At 40.2% G+C, this 19440-nt stretch overlaps 1 protein-coding gene across 1 annotated transcript; it reads left to right on the forward strand.

The window, feature by feature from the left end:
• Positions 1-4704: 4704 nt before the first annotated feature.
• LOC123743779 (uncharacterized) lies at positions 4705-19286 on the forward strand. Its single transcript, XM_045722053.2, has 7 exons — positions 4705-4944; positions 13821-13918; positions 14178-14528; positions 16016-16346; positions 16553-17740; positions 17910-18284; positions 18674-19286. Exons 4-7 carry the CDS (start codon positions 16226-16228, stop codon positions 18682-18684), a joined length of 1695 nt encoding a protein of 564 aa, XP_045578009.2. The 5' UTR covers positions 4705-4944; positions 13821-13918; positions 14178-14528; positions 16016-16225; the 3' UTR covers positions 18685-19286.
• Positions 19287-19440: the final 154 nt, after the last annotated feature.

The raw sequence follows: 19440 nt of genomic DNA on the forward strand, positions 1-19440 counted from the left end.
CAGAAATGTACATTCAATCAGGCAACATAGATGTACTTTATAAAAAAACATGTAAGAAGTTAACTATAATAACAGAGAAAATACATTAGGCCTATTGGTCAGTGTTTTTTATACATGGAGGGAGGGGTTAAAACGGAACTTTCAGCATCAACTGGGGTGCATTCAGTACGACAGAATGGTGTGCAACGTTGAATTCAATGGAAATGGTACTGTACTGAATGACCAGTTGAAAAACGTTGTGATTACTGTTGCTCAGAGGGCGAGTACCATATGGTGTGCTGAACGAGATGTGATTTTAAGTGGTCACACCCATACTGATCAGGCCACACCCCACCACACCCACCAAACGGGAGAAACATACCTCAAAGGCTGTTGAAGAACTGCTCACCATTTTGGGGAAACATGTTGATCAGTACAAACCGTGACGCAATGTAGCAAACGTTGAATCGAACTGAACGCACCCCTGGTTACCTTGTCAGCAGAGAGGGAGGAGAGAAAGACACGTCTATAAACTCATCTCTCTTTCCCATGTCTCCCTATTTCACAACCGTCCTGTGGAGGGAAGAACAAAGCTAACTGGGTAGGTGTGCCATCATTCCAATGATTTTGCACTCTGTGCTTTTCTTTGAAGAGATACTTACTCACTTATGATTAACAACCTTTTGTAACCGTTTTGTACAGTATCTCTTCTAAATTATTTGAATGGTGCTCTTTGCTTAATATGTGTATTTAAATGAAGTTGAGACTGACTAGAGGTCAAATCTAATACTGGAACAAAGCTTGTGAGTTTTATTTATACCTATTATGCATATCATAGACAATGTGGGAATCAATAGATTTAAATCTCCATCACGTATTTTACTTCAACTTACATTATACATTTAACTGCTATTTTCAAAGTGCGTGTTCAGTTCATCAAAGTTAATGCCATGTAACTGTTCCATAGAGTAATGGCAATGTTACTTTGGTAGTCAAATTTCCTTATCATACTTTCCTTGTCGTTTTGTTTCCTTTGAAAGGTACAGCACTGCCTGTGTACTCTCAGAAGGAAATTGTGCACATTAGTTCAGACACATTGAAATGAACAAAATGTGGAAAAAGTCAAGGTGTCTGAATACTTTCCGAATGCACTCTATCTTGATTATATCAATACGTATTAAAGCCCCTAAGTCAATACATGTTAGAATCACCTTTTGCAGTGATTACAGCTCTGTCGTCCGCGTTAGTCTCAATCCACACATGGATTGTGCAACATTTGCCCATTATTATAAAAAAAAATCTGAAATCTGTTGTTGATCATTGCTAGACAACCATTTCCAGGTCTTGCAGTACATTTTCAAGCAGATTTAAGAGAAAACTGGCAACTCAGGAACATTCACTGTCTTCTTGGTAAGCAACTCTAGTGTAGATTTGGCCTTGTGTTTTAGGTTATTGTCCTGCCGAAAGATGAATTAATCTCCCAGTGTCTGATGAAAAGTAGAATGAACAAGGTTTTCCTCTAGGATTTTGCCTGTGCTTAGCTCCATTCCGTTTACTTTTTGTCCTGAAAGACTTCCCAGTCCTTACCATTTACAAGCATACCCATAACATGATGCAGTCACTACTATGCTTGAAAATATGGAGAGTGGTACTCAGTAATATGTTTTATTGGATTTGCCCAAAACATAACACTTTGTAATCAGGAACAAATGTTTGCAACAATACTTTAGTGGATGTTTTAGAATATTTTCATTCTGTACAGGCTTCCTTCTTTCCACTCTGTCAATTAGGTTAGTATTGTGGAGTAACTACAATGTTGTTGGTCCATCCTCATTTTTTTCCTATTACATCCATTAAACTCTGTAAGTGTTTTAAAGTCACCATTGGACAATCCCTGGGCGGTTTCCATTCAATGTCTGCTTTAAAAATGTGTACCCATCTATCAATAGGTACCTTTCTTGGCAAGGCATTGGATAACCTCCCAGGTCTTTGTGGTTGAATCTATGTTTGAAATGTACTGTACTGCTCTATTGAGGGGCTTCTTTGGTAGTCAAATCACTTTATCATCACTTTGTCATTTTGTTTAACTGGAAAGGTACAACACTGCTTGTTAACTCTCAGAAGGAAATTGTGCACATTAGTTCAGACATTGAAAAAAAACTTAGACAAAGACAATTCTTTCTTAGATATTTTCTTCCACATGAAATCTTTCAAACAGGTCTGGATTGATAAATTATTGTGTTTTAACATTTGTTCACAACAACAATGCTTCTCTTGAGTTACAATATAAGGGTTGGGAGCATTAAACCATAATCTCTTCACAGTGGCCATGATTCAGCCAGCACTTCCACTCCTGCTACTGGGTAAGAGATCAGATGGGATGAATATTCCTCTCTTGGTATTATAAACCAACCTGCTATGACTTATCTAATTGACCATGTATTCAAGTATTTGGGTAGTGGTTCAGAACCTGTCAACAGGTTCAGTTTACCAACATTTAAGATGACATCTACAGAACTCTCTTCTTGAGTTGACATAATATTTTAGTACAGTGATTATGAAGTTGAAATGCTAGTCCTAAGGTTGATGTCGGTGTCACAATCTAAACAGAGAAAGAGATTGACCATCCCAAAAATAACATCTTTCTGATGTGACATTTATCCCCACAGCAGCCATGTCCTCACCAGTGTTTGGGACTGAGATATCAGTACTAGAGGGAACCGCTGTTACCCTTGTCTGCTCATACCTTTGGGATAGAAAGCTTGAGACATGCTGGGGCAGAACTTGTGGAACATTTCAGTGTACTGATCCCATAGAGGAAGATCAATCCAAATATGAAGTTAATGCTGGAGATCGAACAGTGAATCTCACCATTTTAAACCTAACGCCTGCAGACAGTGTGAGCTACTGCTGCAGAGTTCATGTCCCTGGATGGTTCAATGATCTTAAACAGTCATATAGCCTGAGGGTAGTCAAAGGTAAGTGTTGTTCACTTCAGACTATAGGTTATCAATGGGTTTTGCTCAGTGCAGATGTCACCTTACAGTAGGACGGGACATGAAGGGTTAAAAGTCTTCTCCATGTTCAGTGGGGGAAAAGGTTTTTGATCCCCTGCTGATTTTTTACGTTTGCCCACTGACAAAGAAATTATCTGTCTATAGTTTTAATGGTAGGTTTATTTGAACAGTGAGAGACAGAATAACAACAAAAAAATCCAGAAAAACGCATGTCAAAAATGTTATAAATTGATTTGCATTTTAATGAGGGAAATAAGTATTTGACCCCTCTGCAAATCATGACTTAGTACTTAGTTGCAAAACCCTTGTTGGCAATCACAGAGTTCAGACGTTTCTTGTAGTTGGCCACCAGGTTTGACCACATCTCAGGAGGGATTTTGTCCCACTCCTCTTTGCAGATCTTCTCCAAGTCATTAAGGTTTCAAGGCTGACGTTTGGCAACTCGAACCTTCAGCTCCCTCCACAGATTTTCGATGGGATTAAGGTCTGGAGACTGGCAAGGCCACTCCAGGACCTTAATGTGCTTCTTCTTGAGCCACTCCTTTGTTGCCTTGGCCGTGTGTTTTGGGTCATTGTCATGCTGGAATACCCATCCACAACCCATTTTCAATGCCCTGGCTGAGGGAAGGAGGTTCTCACCCAAGATTTGACGATACATGGCCCCGTCCATCGTTCCTTTGACGCGGTGAAGTTGTCCTGTCCCCTTAGCAGAAAAACACCCCCAAAGCATAATGTTTCCACCTCCATGTTTGATGGTGGGGATGGTACTCTTGGGGTCATATGCAGCATTTCTCCTCCTCCAAACACGGCGAGTTGAGTTGATGCCAAAGAGCTCCATTTGGTCTCATCTGACCACAACACTTTCACCAGTTGTCCTCTGAATCATTCAGATGTTCATTGGCAAACTTCAGACGGGCATGTATATGTGCTTTCTTGAGCAGGGGGAACTTGCGGGCGCTGCAGGATTTCAGTCCTTCACGGTGTAGTGTGTTACCAATGTTTTCTTGGTGACTATGGTCCCAGCTGCCTTGAGATCATTGACAAGATCCTCCCGTGTAGTTCTGGGCTGATTCCTCACCGTTCTCATGATCATTGCAACTCCACGAGGTGAGATCTTGCATGCAGCCCCTGGCCGAGGGAGATTGACAGTTCTTTTGTGTTTCTTCCATTTGCGAATAATCGCACCAACTGTTGTCACCTTCTCACTAAGCTGCTTTGCGATGGTCTTGTAGCCCATTCCAGCCTTGTGTAGGTCTACAATCTTGTCCCTGACATCCTTGGAGAGCTCTTTGGTCTTGGCCATGGTGGAGAGTTTGGAATCTGATTGATTGATTGCTTCTGTGGACAGGTGTCTTTTATACAGGTAACAAGGTGAGATTAGGAGCACTCCCTTTAAGAGTGTGCTCCTAATCTCAGCTCGTTACCTGTATAAAAGACACCTGGGAGACAGAAATCTTTCTGATTGAGAGGGGGTCAAATACTTATTCCCCTCATTAAAATGCAAATCAATTTATAACATTTTTGACATTTTTGTTGTTGTTGTTGTTGTTATTCTGTCTCTCACTGTTCAAATAAACCTACCATTAAAATTATAGACTGATAATTTCTTTGTCAGTGGGCAAATGTACAAAATCAGCAGGGGATCAAATACTTTTTTCCCTCACTGTATGAATGTTGAATTTATGCATCACTACTACTAATTTTGCTGGTGCCTAGTTGTGCTTTATCCTGTGTCCCTTTCTGATGGTCTGTGTGGTGAAAAACAGTACATCTTTGTTACAGCTTGTGGGAGGGACCTACTGTATGGAGTGGATTTCCGGGGGAACAATATTGAGTATCAGCCACTCAAAACTGAAAATGCAAGTCGTTGCAGGCAGGAATGCACCAACAAAGACAACTGCCAGTTCTTCACATTTGTTGGGGAAAAGGCAGACATAATAGACAACAGGTACATGCTCAAAAAGATAATTGGGGCTGGGCCGGTTTTATGACACCTCACGTCAATCATAAATCTTATGCAGCAGAGAACCCTCTCATGCTCTTCAGTACCAACCAAAGGAATGCCTTTGTCCTCCAGGAAACTTTTGCCGCCCAAACTATAACTTCCAAAAAAGTGAATATTTCAACATTATCTCTAAGATAGGAATGTTAAGAATGGTCAGTGGGGATCTAAAGTACAATCATGTCATATTGCTTTTAATTTTGTGATGTTATTAAAAACTCTATGAACCAAATAATGTAATTTAGGAAGGAAACCCCCTTCGGCTGTTAAGTTTCCATCCAATATGATGTTAATACAGTATGAAGAACAATGAAACTTTTTTTGTTAAGATAGGAATGTGATTGTAGTTTTCTAACGAGATCATATTTTTCATGTCCCTTGCACATTAACTAAGCCATGCCCCAAATGAGGTCAGTAGAGCGTGTCAGTGTGATGGTACCGTCCTTTTTGGCCAGAGTGCTTAAAATGACTCGCTAAGAATTAACATGTAGCCCAGCAGACGTGAAGCTGTGGCTACACGTTGAAATGGTTGGAAACTCTGAAACTCAACACGAGGTGAAGAAAAACTCACTAGACCAAAACATTGACAGTCTGCAGCTGTGCATGTAAAGGGATCTAGAACTTTGACTAAAGACACGAGGTGGGAAGGAAGAAAACCGCATCTCAGTCAATCACGGAGTATCTGTTCTATTTGAACATTCTACTACAAGACCAAAACTAAGACTCTGACCTCTGGTGGACAACCAGAGCCTTACACCCATTGAGTGAATCCGCATAGAAGGATCGGTTGGTTTCAACAGAGAGACGAGAGATAAAGACATATACACGTAAATACATTGCATTTCTTACCCAAATGGTCGTTGGCTCGTGTGCAAGGTACAGTTGAAGTCAGAAGTTTACATACACCTTAGCCAAATACATTTAAACTCAGTTTTTCATAATTCCTGACATTTAATCCTAGTAAAAATTCCCTGTTTTAGGTCAGTTAGGATCACCACTTTATTTTAAGAATGTGAAATGTCAGAATAATAGTAGAGAGAATGATTAATTTCAGATTTTATTTCTTTCAACACATTCCCAGTGGGTCAGAAGTTTACATACACTCAATTAGTATTTGGTAGCATTGCCTTTAAATTGTTTATCTTGGGTCAAACAAGCATCCCACAAGCATCCCACAACTAGATGGGTGAATTTTGACCCATTCCTCCTGACAGAGCTGGTGTAACTGAGTCAGGTTTGTAGGCCTCCTTGCTCGCACACACCTTTTCAGTTTCACGTTTTTTTGCTTTTTCAGCCCACAAATTTTCTATGGGATTGAGGTCAGGGATTTGTGATGGCCACTCCAATACCTTGACTTTGTTGTCCTTAAGCCATTTTGTCCATTTGGAAGACCCATTTGTCACCAAGCTTTAACATCCTGACTGATGTCTTGAGATGTTGCTGCAATATATCGACATAATTTTCCTCCCTCGTGATGCCATCTATTTTGTGAAGTGCACCAGTCCCTCCTGCAGCAAAGCACCCCCACAACATGATGCTACCACCCCCGTGCTTCACAGTTGGGATGTTGTTCTTCGGCTTGCAAGCCTCCCTTTCTTTCCTCCAAACATAATGATGGTCATTATGGCCAAACCGTTATATTTTTGTTTCATCAGACCAGAGGACATTTCTCCAAAAAGTACGATCTTTGTCCCTATGTGCAGTTGCAAACCGTAGTCTGGCTTTTTTATGGCGGTTTGGAGCAGCGGCTTCTTCCTTGCTGAGCGGCCTTTCAGGTTGTGTCGATATAGGACTCATTTTACTGTGGATATAAATACTTTTGTACCTGTTTCCTCCAGCATCTTCACAAGGTCCTTTGCTGTTGTTCTGGGATTGATTTGCACCAAAGTATGTTCATCTCTAGGAGACAGAACACGTCTTCTTCCTGAGCGGTATGACGGCTGCGTGATCCCATGGTGTTTATACTTGCGTACTATTGTTTGTACAGATGAATGTGGTACCTTCAGGCGTTTGGAAATTGCTCCCAAGGATGAGCCAGACTTGTGGAGGTCTCCAATTTCTTTTGTGAGGTCTTGGCTGATCTCTTTGATTTTCCCATGATATCAAGCAAAGAGGCACTGAGTTTGAAGGTAGGCCTTGAAATACATCCACAGGTACACCTCCAATTGACTCAAATGATGTCAGATAGCCTATCAGAAGCTTCTAAAGCCATGACATAATTTTATGGAATTTTCCAAGCTGTTTAAAGGCACAGTCAACTTAGTGTATGTAAACTTCTGACCCACTGGAATTGTGATACAATGAATTATAAGTGAAATAATCTGTCTGTAAACAATTGTTGGAAATATTACTTGTGTCATGCACAAAGTAGATGTCCTAACCAACTTGCCAAAACTATAGTTTGTAAACAAGAAATTTGTGGAGTGGTTGAAAAAGGAGTTTTAACCTCTGGACGGGCTCGTCCCGTATGCGGGATCAACATCCAGCGAAAAATCCTATCGCCATATTCTTAACAGAATTGAATATTTTTTTTTCTTCAAATATAGGACTATTTTATATCGTTTTATAGATACACCTCTCCTGAATCGAACCACGTTGTCCGATTTCAAAAAGGCTTTACAGCAAAAGCAAAACATTAGATTATATCGTAAAAGTAGCCACATAGCCATTTTCCAACCAACCACATCCATCACAAATAACCAAAAAACAGCTAAATGCAGCACTAACCTTTGACAATCTTCATCAGATGACACTCCTAGGACATCATGTTACACAATACATGCATTCTTTTGTTCGATAAAGTTCATATTTATATATAAAAACAGCATTTTACATCGGCGCGTAACGTTGACTAACTATTTTCCCTCAAATGCATCCGGTGAAACAGCGCTACAATTTACTAAATTACTATTCGAAAACATTTTTAAAATGTACTATTGTCATTCTAAGATTTATAGATTAACATCTCTTGAAAGCACCTGCAATGCCAGATTTAAAAATAACTTTACTGAGTAATCACACTTTGCGATAAAAGGGGATGCGATACTCAGAAAAATAGGCTACCGTTACAGGTCAGCGCCATCTGGGAACAATCGCATATCAAATCTACTCTTGTATACTATTGTCAATAATCCCTTACCTTTGATTATCTTCATCAGAAGGCACTTCCATGAATCCCAGGTCCACAACAAATGTATTTTCGTTCGAAAAAGTTAATCATTTATGTCCCAATAGCTTGTTGTTGTTAGCGCGTTCTGAAGGCTGCACCAAAAGTACCGTCATCCGCAGGACTCCTCTCTTACCAAAATGGAAAAAAATATACTTAAGTTCGTTCAAACATGTCAAACGTTGTATAACATAAATCTTTACGGCCTTTTTCAACCAGAGCTCCAATAATATTCAAGGGGGACGGTTGCATTGTCTTTCTAAACGTTTCGAAAGGGGAGGGTAGCCAGGGGCGCCGGCGTCATAATGGTGATGGCCCTCCCCATGTGACCACGTTCCACAGACTCTCATTCTGTCAGTTTTCACAGTAGAAGGCTCAAACCACTTTGTAAAGACTGGGGACATCTAGTGGAAGCAATAGGAAGTGCTCAATGAACCATAGCTCACGGTGTGATTTATAGGCATAGTGATGAAGTTGAGTCCGCAATTCAGAATTCCACATCCTGTTACGATCTGTCTCAGGGTTTTGACTGCCATATGAGTTCTGTTATACTCACAGACACCATTCAAACAGTTTTAGAAACTTTAGGGTGTTTTCTATCCACAAGTATTAATTATATGCATATCCTAGCTTCTGAGTTTGAGTAGGAGGCCGTTTAACCTCTATGGGCTAGGTGGGACGCTAGCGTGCCACCCGTGGTGCACTCCATCAACAGCAGGTGCATTTCAAGAGCGGCAAATTTGAATCCAAATAAATGTCAAAATTCAAATTTTTCAAACATACAACTATTTTACACCCTTTGAAAGATAAACATCTCCTTAATCTAACCACGTTTTACGATTTCAAAAAGGTTTTACGGCGAAAGCATAAATTTAGAGTATGTTAGGACAGTACATTTACAAGAGTTGTGTGTAATGTTTTGTCAAGTCAAAGACAGGGTCACCAAAACCATAAAACCAGCTAAAATGATGCACTAACCTTTTACAATCTCCATCAGATGACACTCCTAGGACATTATGTTAGACAATGCATGCATTTTTAGTTCTATCAAGTTCATATTTATATCCAAAAACAGCGTTTTACTATGGCATTGATGTTGAGGAAATCGTTTCCCTCCAATAACCGGCAGTCAAGTCAGCGTCACAAATTAAATAATTAAAATTAGAAAACATTGGTAAAATATTATATTGTCATTTAAAGAATTATAGATTTACATCTCTTGGAAATCACACTTTGCAATAATCTGAGCACTGCGCCCAGAAAAATACGCGTTGCGATACAGACTAGACGTCATGTTGGGGAGATCTAAAATCGAAAATACTATGTAAATAATCCATTACCTTTGATTCTCTTCATCAGATGTCACTTCCAGGTATCACAGGTCCATAACGAATGTAGTTTTGTTCAAAAAAGCTCATCATTTATGTCCAAAAATCTCCGTCTCGTTAGCACATGATGTAAGCCAGCCGGACTTCTCGTCATGAACGAGGGGAAAAAATATATTTCCGTTCGTTCAAACATGTCAAACGTTGTATAGCATAAATCATTAGGGCCTTTTTTAACCAGAACATGAATAATATTCAAGGTGGACGAATGCATACTCTTTTATAACGTATTGGAACGAGGGTACACAACATGAACTCGCGCGCCAGGTGTCTAATGGGACATCATCGTTCCATGGCTCTTGTTCGGTCAGATCTCCCTCCAGAAGACTCAAAACACTTTGTAAAGGCTGGTGACATCTAGTGGAAGCAATAGGAAGTGCCAAAATATTCCTAAACCCCTGTGTTTTTCAATGGGATAGGTTTAAAGTCAATACAACACATCAGGTATCCACTTCCTGTCAGAAAATGTCTCAGGGTTTTGCCTGCCAAATGAGTTCTGTTATACTCACAGACACCATTCAAACAGTTTTAGAAACTTTAGAGTGTTTTCTATCCATATATAATAAGTATATGCATATTCTAGTTACTGGGTAGGATTAGTAACCAGATTAAATCGGGTACATTTTTTTATCCAGACGTGCAAATGCTGCCCCCTAGCCCTAACAGGTTAACCTCTCTAGGGTCGGTGGGACGAAATCGTCCCACCTACTCAACAGCCAGTTGAATCCCGTGGCGCGTTATTCAAATACCTTAGAAATGCTATTACTTCAATTTCTCAAACATATGACTATTTTACACCATTTTAAAGACAAGACTCTCGTTAATCTAACCACATTGTCCGATTTCAAAAAGGCTTTACAACGAAAGCAAAACATTAGATTATGTCAGCAGAGTACCCAGCCAGAAATAATCAGACACCCTTTTTTCAAGCTAGCATATAATGTCACATAAACCCAAACCACAGCTAAATGCAGCACTAACCTTTGATGATCTTCATTAGGTGACAACCCTAGGACATTATGTTATACAATACATGCATGTTTTGTTCAATCAAGTTCATATTTATATCAAAAACCATCTTTTTACATTAGCATGTGACGTTCAGAACTAGCATACCCCCCGCAAACTTCCGGTGAATTTACTAAATTACTCACGATAAACGTTCACAAAAAACATAACAATTATTTTAAGAATTATAGATACAGAACTCCTCTATGCACTCGATATGTCCGATTTTAAAATAGCTTTTCGGTGAAAGCACATTTTGCAATATTCTGAGTAGATAGCCCGGCATCACAGGGCTAGCTATTTAGACACCCACCAAGTTTAGCCCTGACCAAAGTAATAAGAAAAATGTTATTACCTTTGCTGTTCTTCATCAGAATTCACTCCCAGGACTTCTACTTCAATAACAAATGTTGGTTTGGTTCAAAATAATCCATAGTTATGTTCAAATATCCTCTGTTTTGTTTGTGCGTTCAAGACACTATCCGAATGGTAAAGAAGGGTGACGCGCACGACGCATTTCGTGACAAAAAAATTCTAAATATTCCATTACCGTACTTCGAAGCATGTCAACCGCTGTTTAAAATCAATTTTATGCAATTTTTCTCGTAAAAAAGCGATAATATTCCGACCGGGAAAGCGTGTTTACGTTCAAAGAGAGAGAAAGTAAAAACATGGGATCCCCTCGTGCACGCGCCTGAGTCTCATAGTACTCTGACCGGCCACTATCCAAACGCGCTAATGTTTTTCAGCCAGAGGCTGGAATTACATCATTCAGCTTTTTCCCGGGTTCTGAGAGCCTATGGGAGCCGTAGGAAGTGTCACGTTACAGCAAAGATCCTCAGTTTTCAATAAACAGAGCCAAGAAGAACAAGAACTTGACAGACAGGCCACTTCCTGTAAGGAATCTTAGGTTTTTGCCTGCCATATGAGTTCTGTTATACTCACAGACACCATTCAAACAGTTTTAGAAACTTTAGGGTGTTTTCTGTCCAAAGCCAATAATTATATGCATATTCTAGTTACTGGGCAGGAGTAGTAACCAGATTAAATTGGGTATGTTTTTTATCCAGCCGTGCAAATACTGCCCCCTATCCCCAACAGGTTAAAATGGGCACAATTCTTTTTCAAAAATCGCTGTAGCGCCCCCTATCCTAGGCGACCGTCAAGAGGTTAATGACTCCAATCTAAGTGTATGTAAACTTCCGACTTCAGCTATATATGGTTACTGTGAGGGTAGTTACCAAATGTACGATACATGTCCCTTTCTCCCTATCTCTCTGTTTGCCCCAACCCATTTTCCATCTCTGTGTAATAAGCTATCATATCTTGTCAGTCCACTAGGGAATTTTGTCTCATGTAAGTGTGCATGTGTATTCTGTGTTATTATTTATAGTCTGTAAATAAATAATTAAATCAATTTGTGGAGAATTGAATTATCAGAAAAGGCTGGGGTTCTTGTGGATTCAAGAAGTTTGCGACGTTCAGAATGAGACAAATATGAGGTGTCGTGACGTGACAATCATTATTGTGATGACTGTTATTTATCGAATCAACAAACGATCTTAAATTGTTACCCGATTTAATTAATCATGTTAGAATTAACTCATTAGGAATTTGGGGCACCACGGAATAAGTTTTTTAACGAGTTACCATCTCCTGAATTAAACTCGAAGATATATATAAATTATATATCGATAACAGCCACTTATTAGTCATTACCTCATATCAGTCTCATTCTGAATGTTGCATAATCCTTGGATCCACAAGAACCCCAGCCTTCCTGAATATTCAGTACTACACAAATTGATTTAATCATTTATTTACTAACTAAATAATAACACAGGATACACATACACACTTACATGAGATAAAAGTCCCTAGTGGACTGACAAGATATGATGGCTTGTTACACATGTGGAGAGGGAGGGGTAGGTAAAGAGAGGGATATATTTGGATGCTACTCTCATAGGACTAGTAATAGTTTGCACATGAACCACCGCTCATTCAGATAAAAAATGCAATGTATATATTTACGCGTAGATGTCTTTCTCTGTCGTCTCTCTGTTGAAACCAATCGATCTGTCTATGGGGAGTGGCTCGATGTAAGGATCTGGTTGTCCACCAGAGGTCACAATGTCCTTCTTAGTTGTAGAGCTTCTCTGGTAGGGAAGTGTTTGTTAGAAAATACCCTTCAGATGCACCAACGGTTGTCTGAGATGGGATTCTTCCTTCCCACCGCGTGTCTTTTACATGCACAGCTGCAGACTGTCAAATGTTCCGGCCTAGTCTTTATCTTCCTCACTCGTGTTGAGAGTTTCTTACCATTTCAATGTGTAGCCACCGATCCACGCTTTCTGGTCTGGTAGTTTCAACCATTCGTAATGTCCGGCTCACCGTCCGTCTGCTTGGTATAGTGTACATTTCCTTACCAAGGCTTTTATCCTTGGGTAAAAAGGAGGCGTTCCATGACGCCGACACAATGACTGTGTTCACTTGGTTGTGGTTACTGACTGAGCAAAAGTTTATATAAAATAATTCTCATTAGAAGAATGAAATCCCATTGCTATCTTCACAAAAGTACTCTCATACTTAATCATATATTTTCTACAACATTTAGATGTAAACTTGATACATAGAACGTGTACACTTTCAGAGGTACAGTTATTTAGTTATATCATCCTTAATGACATCACAAAATAATAAACAATATGACATGATTATTCTTTAGATCCTCACTAACCACTCCAAACATTTGGATGTCAGGAATAATGTTCTAATGTTTACTAAAATAAAAAGTTTTGGCGGCAGGAGTCTCTCAGTATCAAAGGATATTTCAGCCTTCCAATACTAGAGACCAAAAGGAGTCCTTTTCTGCAAACTATTTATAATCGGGTGTGGGGGGGGGGGGGTCTGGCTATCTGTCAGCCATTTGCCAAGCTGATCTGGCACCTTTGATCCTTACCAAGGAGAGAGAGTCATGACAGAGGTAATGATTAATAAATGACTGTTATCGATATATCTTGAGTTTAATTCGGGAGGTGGTAACTCATTAAACAACTTCTTCCGTGGCGCCGCAAATTCCTAATGAGTTAATTGTTACATGATTCATTTAAATCGGGTAACAATCAGACATAGTTAGTTGATTCGATAAATAACAGTCATCACATTAATCAAAGTCACGACACGACAGGGAGCAATATAATTTTTAAACCAGCACTATTCTGATAACTACTACCACATACGTTGTGATATTTATTCCACAGAAACAAGTGTTTACTGATGGCCTCAACTGGTAAAATTACAGTACAACCCCTCGAACATGCAACCTCAGGCTACTCTCTGAGACACTGCAATGATAAAGGTCAGTACATACAATGAAATTATTGGATTCATCATTTGTTTTGGCCATTGAATATCTAGTCAACGGGTGTTTCTCAATATACCTTTACAGACCAATGATGTGTGAAGTTCATTTACTGTAGTCTATAGAATACTATACAGTACAAGATAGTGGAAGCTAAAGATGGTGGAAGCTAAAGATGGTGGAACATAAAGATGGTCATATTTGCCACTCAACACAACAAGCAATCTAATAAACATTTTCTCTGTATTTCAAACAGTCACGTATTCAACCAAAAAGTACAACCTTGTCCTTGAAATGAAAAACTGGACTGAATCACAAGTGTATTGCAGACAGCACTACACAAACCTGTCCATCATACACACAGAACAGGATTGGAAGGAAGTTCAATCCACTCTGAGTCATTTCAATGGTGGTGTATGGATTGGGCTCCATAGAGATAAACCTAATCCAGATGAAATGTGGAGGTGGTCTGATGGGGAGGACTTCATGTTCTTTAACTGGAAAACGGGCTATGGTGGCCAGAACAATCATGACTGCACCATTTCTTATTCATCTCAATGGATGACAGTAGGGTGTACAGCTGAATATCAATACATGTGTCAACGAGGTAAGGACTGACTCACTGACTAACCCACTGTCTTTCTTTAACTCACTCACTCTTTCATCAATGGAAAATCTAAATTGTCATTGAACAAATGGGTTTGATTAATTGCACAACACCTACTCTAATACTGTATTCTTCATCTAATCAGTGTCATGTCTTGACTATCATTAATGTGATTAACTGTTATTTTATAAAAATAATTACATACCACGTTAAATTATTACGTGATTAAATTACTCATGTAACAATTAATTAACTAGTAATCTGTGGCACCATGGAAAAGTTATTTAACGAGTTACTATCTCCTGACTAAACTCTAAAGATATAAACATCTCTTACATCAGTCACAGTCAATTAATGAATTGTTATTTACCTTCTATCAGTCTCATTCTGAATGTCGCAAAATCCTTGGATATCTGCACGAACCCTAGCATAAAATGATGAATCAGCGATATACAAATTGGCTTAATTATTTATTTACTAACTAACTAACTAATCACACAGAATTACATAAACACACAAACAGAATAGCTTACACATTGATTACTACATAATGCAATGAAAAGTCCCTAGTGGACTAAACCCGATATGACGGCTTGGTAGACAATGGAAAGGGGTGGGGACAGATAAAGAGAGGGAAAGACAGAATGGACCCACTACATACATACAGCTGAGAACTATGCTCCTGGAAATGTGAATACTTTGCACATGAACGGCTGCTCATTCGAAAGAATTGCAATGTACATATTTACATGTGTATGTGTTTGCTGTCTCTCTATTGAAAACACTCGATCCGTCTGGGGAGTAATTCGACAGAAAGTCTCTGGTTTGTCCACCAGAGATCAAAGTCTTTAGTCGTTGTAGCTCTGTTATAATGTCTACGTCAGACGTACCAATGGTCGTTTGATAGGGAAATGTTCTTTAGAATGAATCTTTCAGAGTACCACCCAGTGATACTCAGTTGAGGTTACTAGACTAAAGTACTTATTAAACAGCTGCAGACTGAATGTTCCTTTGAAGTCTTCATCTTCTTCACTCGAGAAAGTTTCAGAGTTTCTAGTAATTCCGTACCTTTCAGCTCACGTTGTCGGTCTCGCTGGCCTATAGAATGGTAACCATTTCAGTGTGGGGACGCACGTTCTCTAGTCTTTAGTTTTGTAGATTTCTTAACCATTCGTGATGTCTGGTTCACACCCTCCGCCTGCTTGGTTTTATGTAAATGTAGGCAAAAAGGGCGTTCCCTCCTTTTGTCATAACGTCTGTGCTCACGTGGGCGTGGCCACTGACTTGGTTCAGACTTCACATGAAAAACAATTATCTCATTTAGGTGTATATGATCCTCACCCAAAGGGCAAGTCATGACATCAGATCTCAAAGCACTTTATTCATTAGTTCATCACCTGTAACTTCCAGGTTTATTTCTTATTGTGCAAAGTCATTAACTGTCTCATGAAATCTGATGTGTCAGTTTTCACCTTCCCTCCTATAAGTTCAACCTGGTAATGGAACAGCAGAGAAGATGTATGAGCTGATGCCTGAGCCAAAGACTCAGCAGGATGCTGAGACAGACTGCAAGAAAATAAACGGCAGAGAACTGGCGAGTATCTGTAACCAGAAAGAACAGGAAGCCTTTGATGAGGTGACTACAGGGAACACCTGGATTGGACTTGAGAAGAACGACAAACTATGGAAGTGGTCAAATGGAGAACCATTTCATCAATGGAAAAATAACACGGGAGATGGAAACTGTACAGCTGGACTCAGACAGAAAATGGACACCAAAAGATTGCTCTAGTCAAAGTGCTTTCCTTTGCTATGGAGGTAAGTTGAACCACGTGAGACTGTTATTAAACTGAAGCGTTTTCAGTCAGTCATAATCAATGACTAAATTGTACATAATCTACACCAAGAAAATCCTAATATATGTTTTAATATGATGACATTTTATATAGAGTAGGCCTACTTTGTTTTTCTATCAATTATAAAAATGTGCCTAAATGTATATGTATTCTACTTCATTCTGACAGATGAACGTCCACTTAACACCACTGGGGATTTGACCACTCCTGTTACCCCTAAAACCACCAGCCATACTTCAACTGGACCTCCCTCTATCAAGACATCCACCACAACACCTCCCACTTTACTACCTACTAAAACTACTGAACAGTCCACCACCTTAACACCCACCACTACTAATGGACAGTCCACCACCTCACCACCTACCACTACTAATGGACAGTCTACCACCTCACGACCTACCACTAATGTACAGTCCACCACCTCAACACCTACCACTACTAATGGACAGTCCATCACCTCACCAACTACCACCACTAATGGAAAGTCCAGCACCGCAACACCCACCACTACTAATGGACAGCCCACCACCTCACCACCTACCACTACTAATGGACAGTCCACCACCTCACCACCTACCACTACTAATGGACAGTCCACCACCTCACCAACTACCACTACTAATGGACAGTCCACCACCTCACCACCTACCACTACTAACGGACAGTCCATCACCTCACCACCTACCACAACTAATGGAAAGTCCATCACCTCACGACCTACCACTACTAATGGACAGTCCATCACCTCACGACCTACCACTAATGTACAGTCCACCACCTCACCACCTACCACTACTAATGGACAGTCCATCACCTCACCACCCACCACTACTAATGGACAGTCCATCACATCACCACCTACTTCTACTAATGGACAGTCCATCACCTCACCCCCTACCACTACTAATGGACAGTCCATCACCTCACCACCTACCACTTCTAATGGACAGTCCACCACCTCACCACCTGCCACTACTAATGGACAGTCCATCACCTCACCACCTACCACTACTAATGGACAGTCCACCACACCACCACCTACCACTACTAATGGACAGTCCACCACCTCACCACCTACCACTACTAATGGACAGTCCACCACCTCACCACCTACCACTACTAATGGACAGTCCACCACCTCACCACCTACCACTACTAATGGACAGTCCACCACCTCACCACCTACCACTACTAATGGACAGTCTACCACCTCACCACCTACCACTACTAATGGACAGTCCACAACACCACCAATCTCAACTTCCAGTGGACAACTGACCTCATCGTGTCCCACCTCCCCAGACAGGAAGCCCACATCCTCACCCAGTAGTACAACTTCTCCACTCCATCCTGGTGAGTGTCAGACATGGAACTACATTCTGTACCTATCTGTACAAAGGTGTACAAGTGACAATTGTTGGGCTTTTAATGGTAGATAATACCATAAGTGTATTTGTGGTTTTGTGTTCATGAACTTGCATTTACATTTGTGCAATTTCATGTTTTTGTCTTGTCCATGCAGATCACCTGCACTACATCAACGAGTCCAGGAGCTGGATCAATGCTCTGGAGTTCTGTAAAAGTCATGGCTCCAAGTCCAACCTGGTGCACATCACCAACCAGACAGTTCAGGCTGACTTGACCCAGCTCCTGGCCAATGTTGAGCTGCCATGTGGGGGGGTGTGGATTGGTCTGGAGCGGTCCATCTTTGAGTGGAGCGCCCCCTGGCTGTGGACCAGTGGGTATGTTGGTAAGGTGGTGAAGTACAGCGAGTGGCACAGCTGCTTCCCCCTCAACCCCATCAATTACCACTGTGGTAAGATGGTCCGGGTTGATAACGTAGAACTGAAGTGGCTGGATGCTTCCTGTCATCAGGAATTACCCTTCATCTGTCAAGGTGCGTTGCTCAACTTTGGAGCTCCTATTTTGGGGCTTGTTCAGTGGGGTGGAACATTCAGAACGTAGCAGATAGACAAATATTACATAGAAGTGTCATGGTTTACTGCGGAAGAGAGATTTACTGTCTTGACTCTCATGTCAGCTCTATGGAATGTATTACTTAATGAAGTGCTCCCATTGAATAAGGCTCAACATACATCCCAGACACCCCCTCTCTACAGTTGGCTACCATCTGAATTGCTCTGAGGGGCTCAGAGTCTATACTCACTACACTCAGTGGTATACTGTAGCTTAATAATCTAAAACAAAATGCAAGGCCTGGCAATATAAGATACATTGATGACCTCTCCTCCATGTCCACCCATACTGTATATGATGTTTCAACAGATCTCCACTAGAGGGCTCACCATGGCAGCCTGGACAGTCTGCAGACAGACACTATGTAACACCATAGCTGATCTAATCTACCAGAGAGACTACCACACTCAAGGTCTGGAAGGAACCTGCATTTCAATTCATTATATTGTTACACTACTATTACTATTGTTATTATTATTATTACTGTTATTATTATTTATATTATTATTATTATTATTATGATGATTACAACTTTTTATTACTTGTATTTATCATTTTCACTATTCGATTGTATTACTTAATGATACTGTATGTTCACTCATAACCATTGCTATTTGACTGTTATTAACTGTACTACTTTGTTTGTTTAAAAATAGAGTAGATAACTCTTGTGTGATCACTATAGCCTACTGTAGAAGATGACTAGTTAGCCAAGTGGTTAGAGCGGCAGGTAGCCTAGTGGTTAGAGCGTTGGACTAGTAACCGAAAGGTTGCAAAATCGCATCCCCGAGCTGACAAGGTAAAAATATGTCGTTCTGCCCCAGAACAAGGCAGTTAACCCACTGTTCCTAGGTCGTCATTGAAAATAAGAATATGTTCTTAACTGACTTGCCTAGTTAAATAAAGGTAAAATAAATAATTACATTTGGTATTGTGTTAAGATGTATGCATTTCATGCGACTTCTGTGAAATTGACACTGATGGGCTGCTATATTGATGCAACAATGTGCCATAAACTCTGAGCTTTGCAAAAACATGCGTTTTGGAGACATAAGAAAAGGGAAATGAATAAGGTT

The sequence above is a fragment of the Salmo salar genome, chromosome 07, assembly GCF_965601325.2.
Source record: "Salmo salar chromosome 07, fSalSal1, whole genome shotgun sequence".
NCBI lineage: Eukaryota > Metazoa > Chordata > Actinopteri > Salmoniformes > Salmonidae > Salmo > Salmo salar.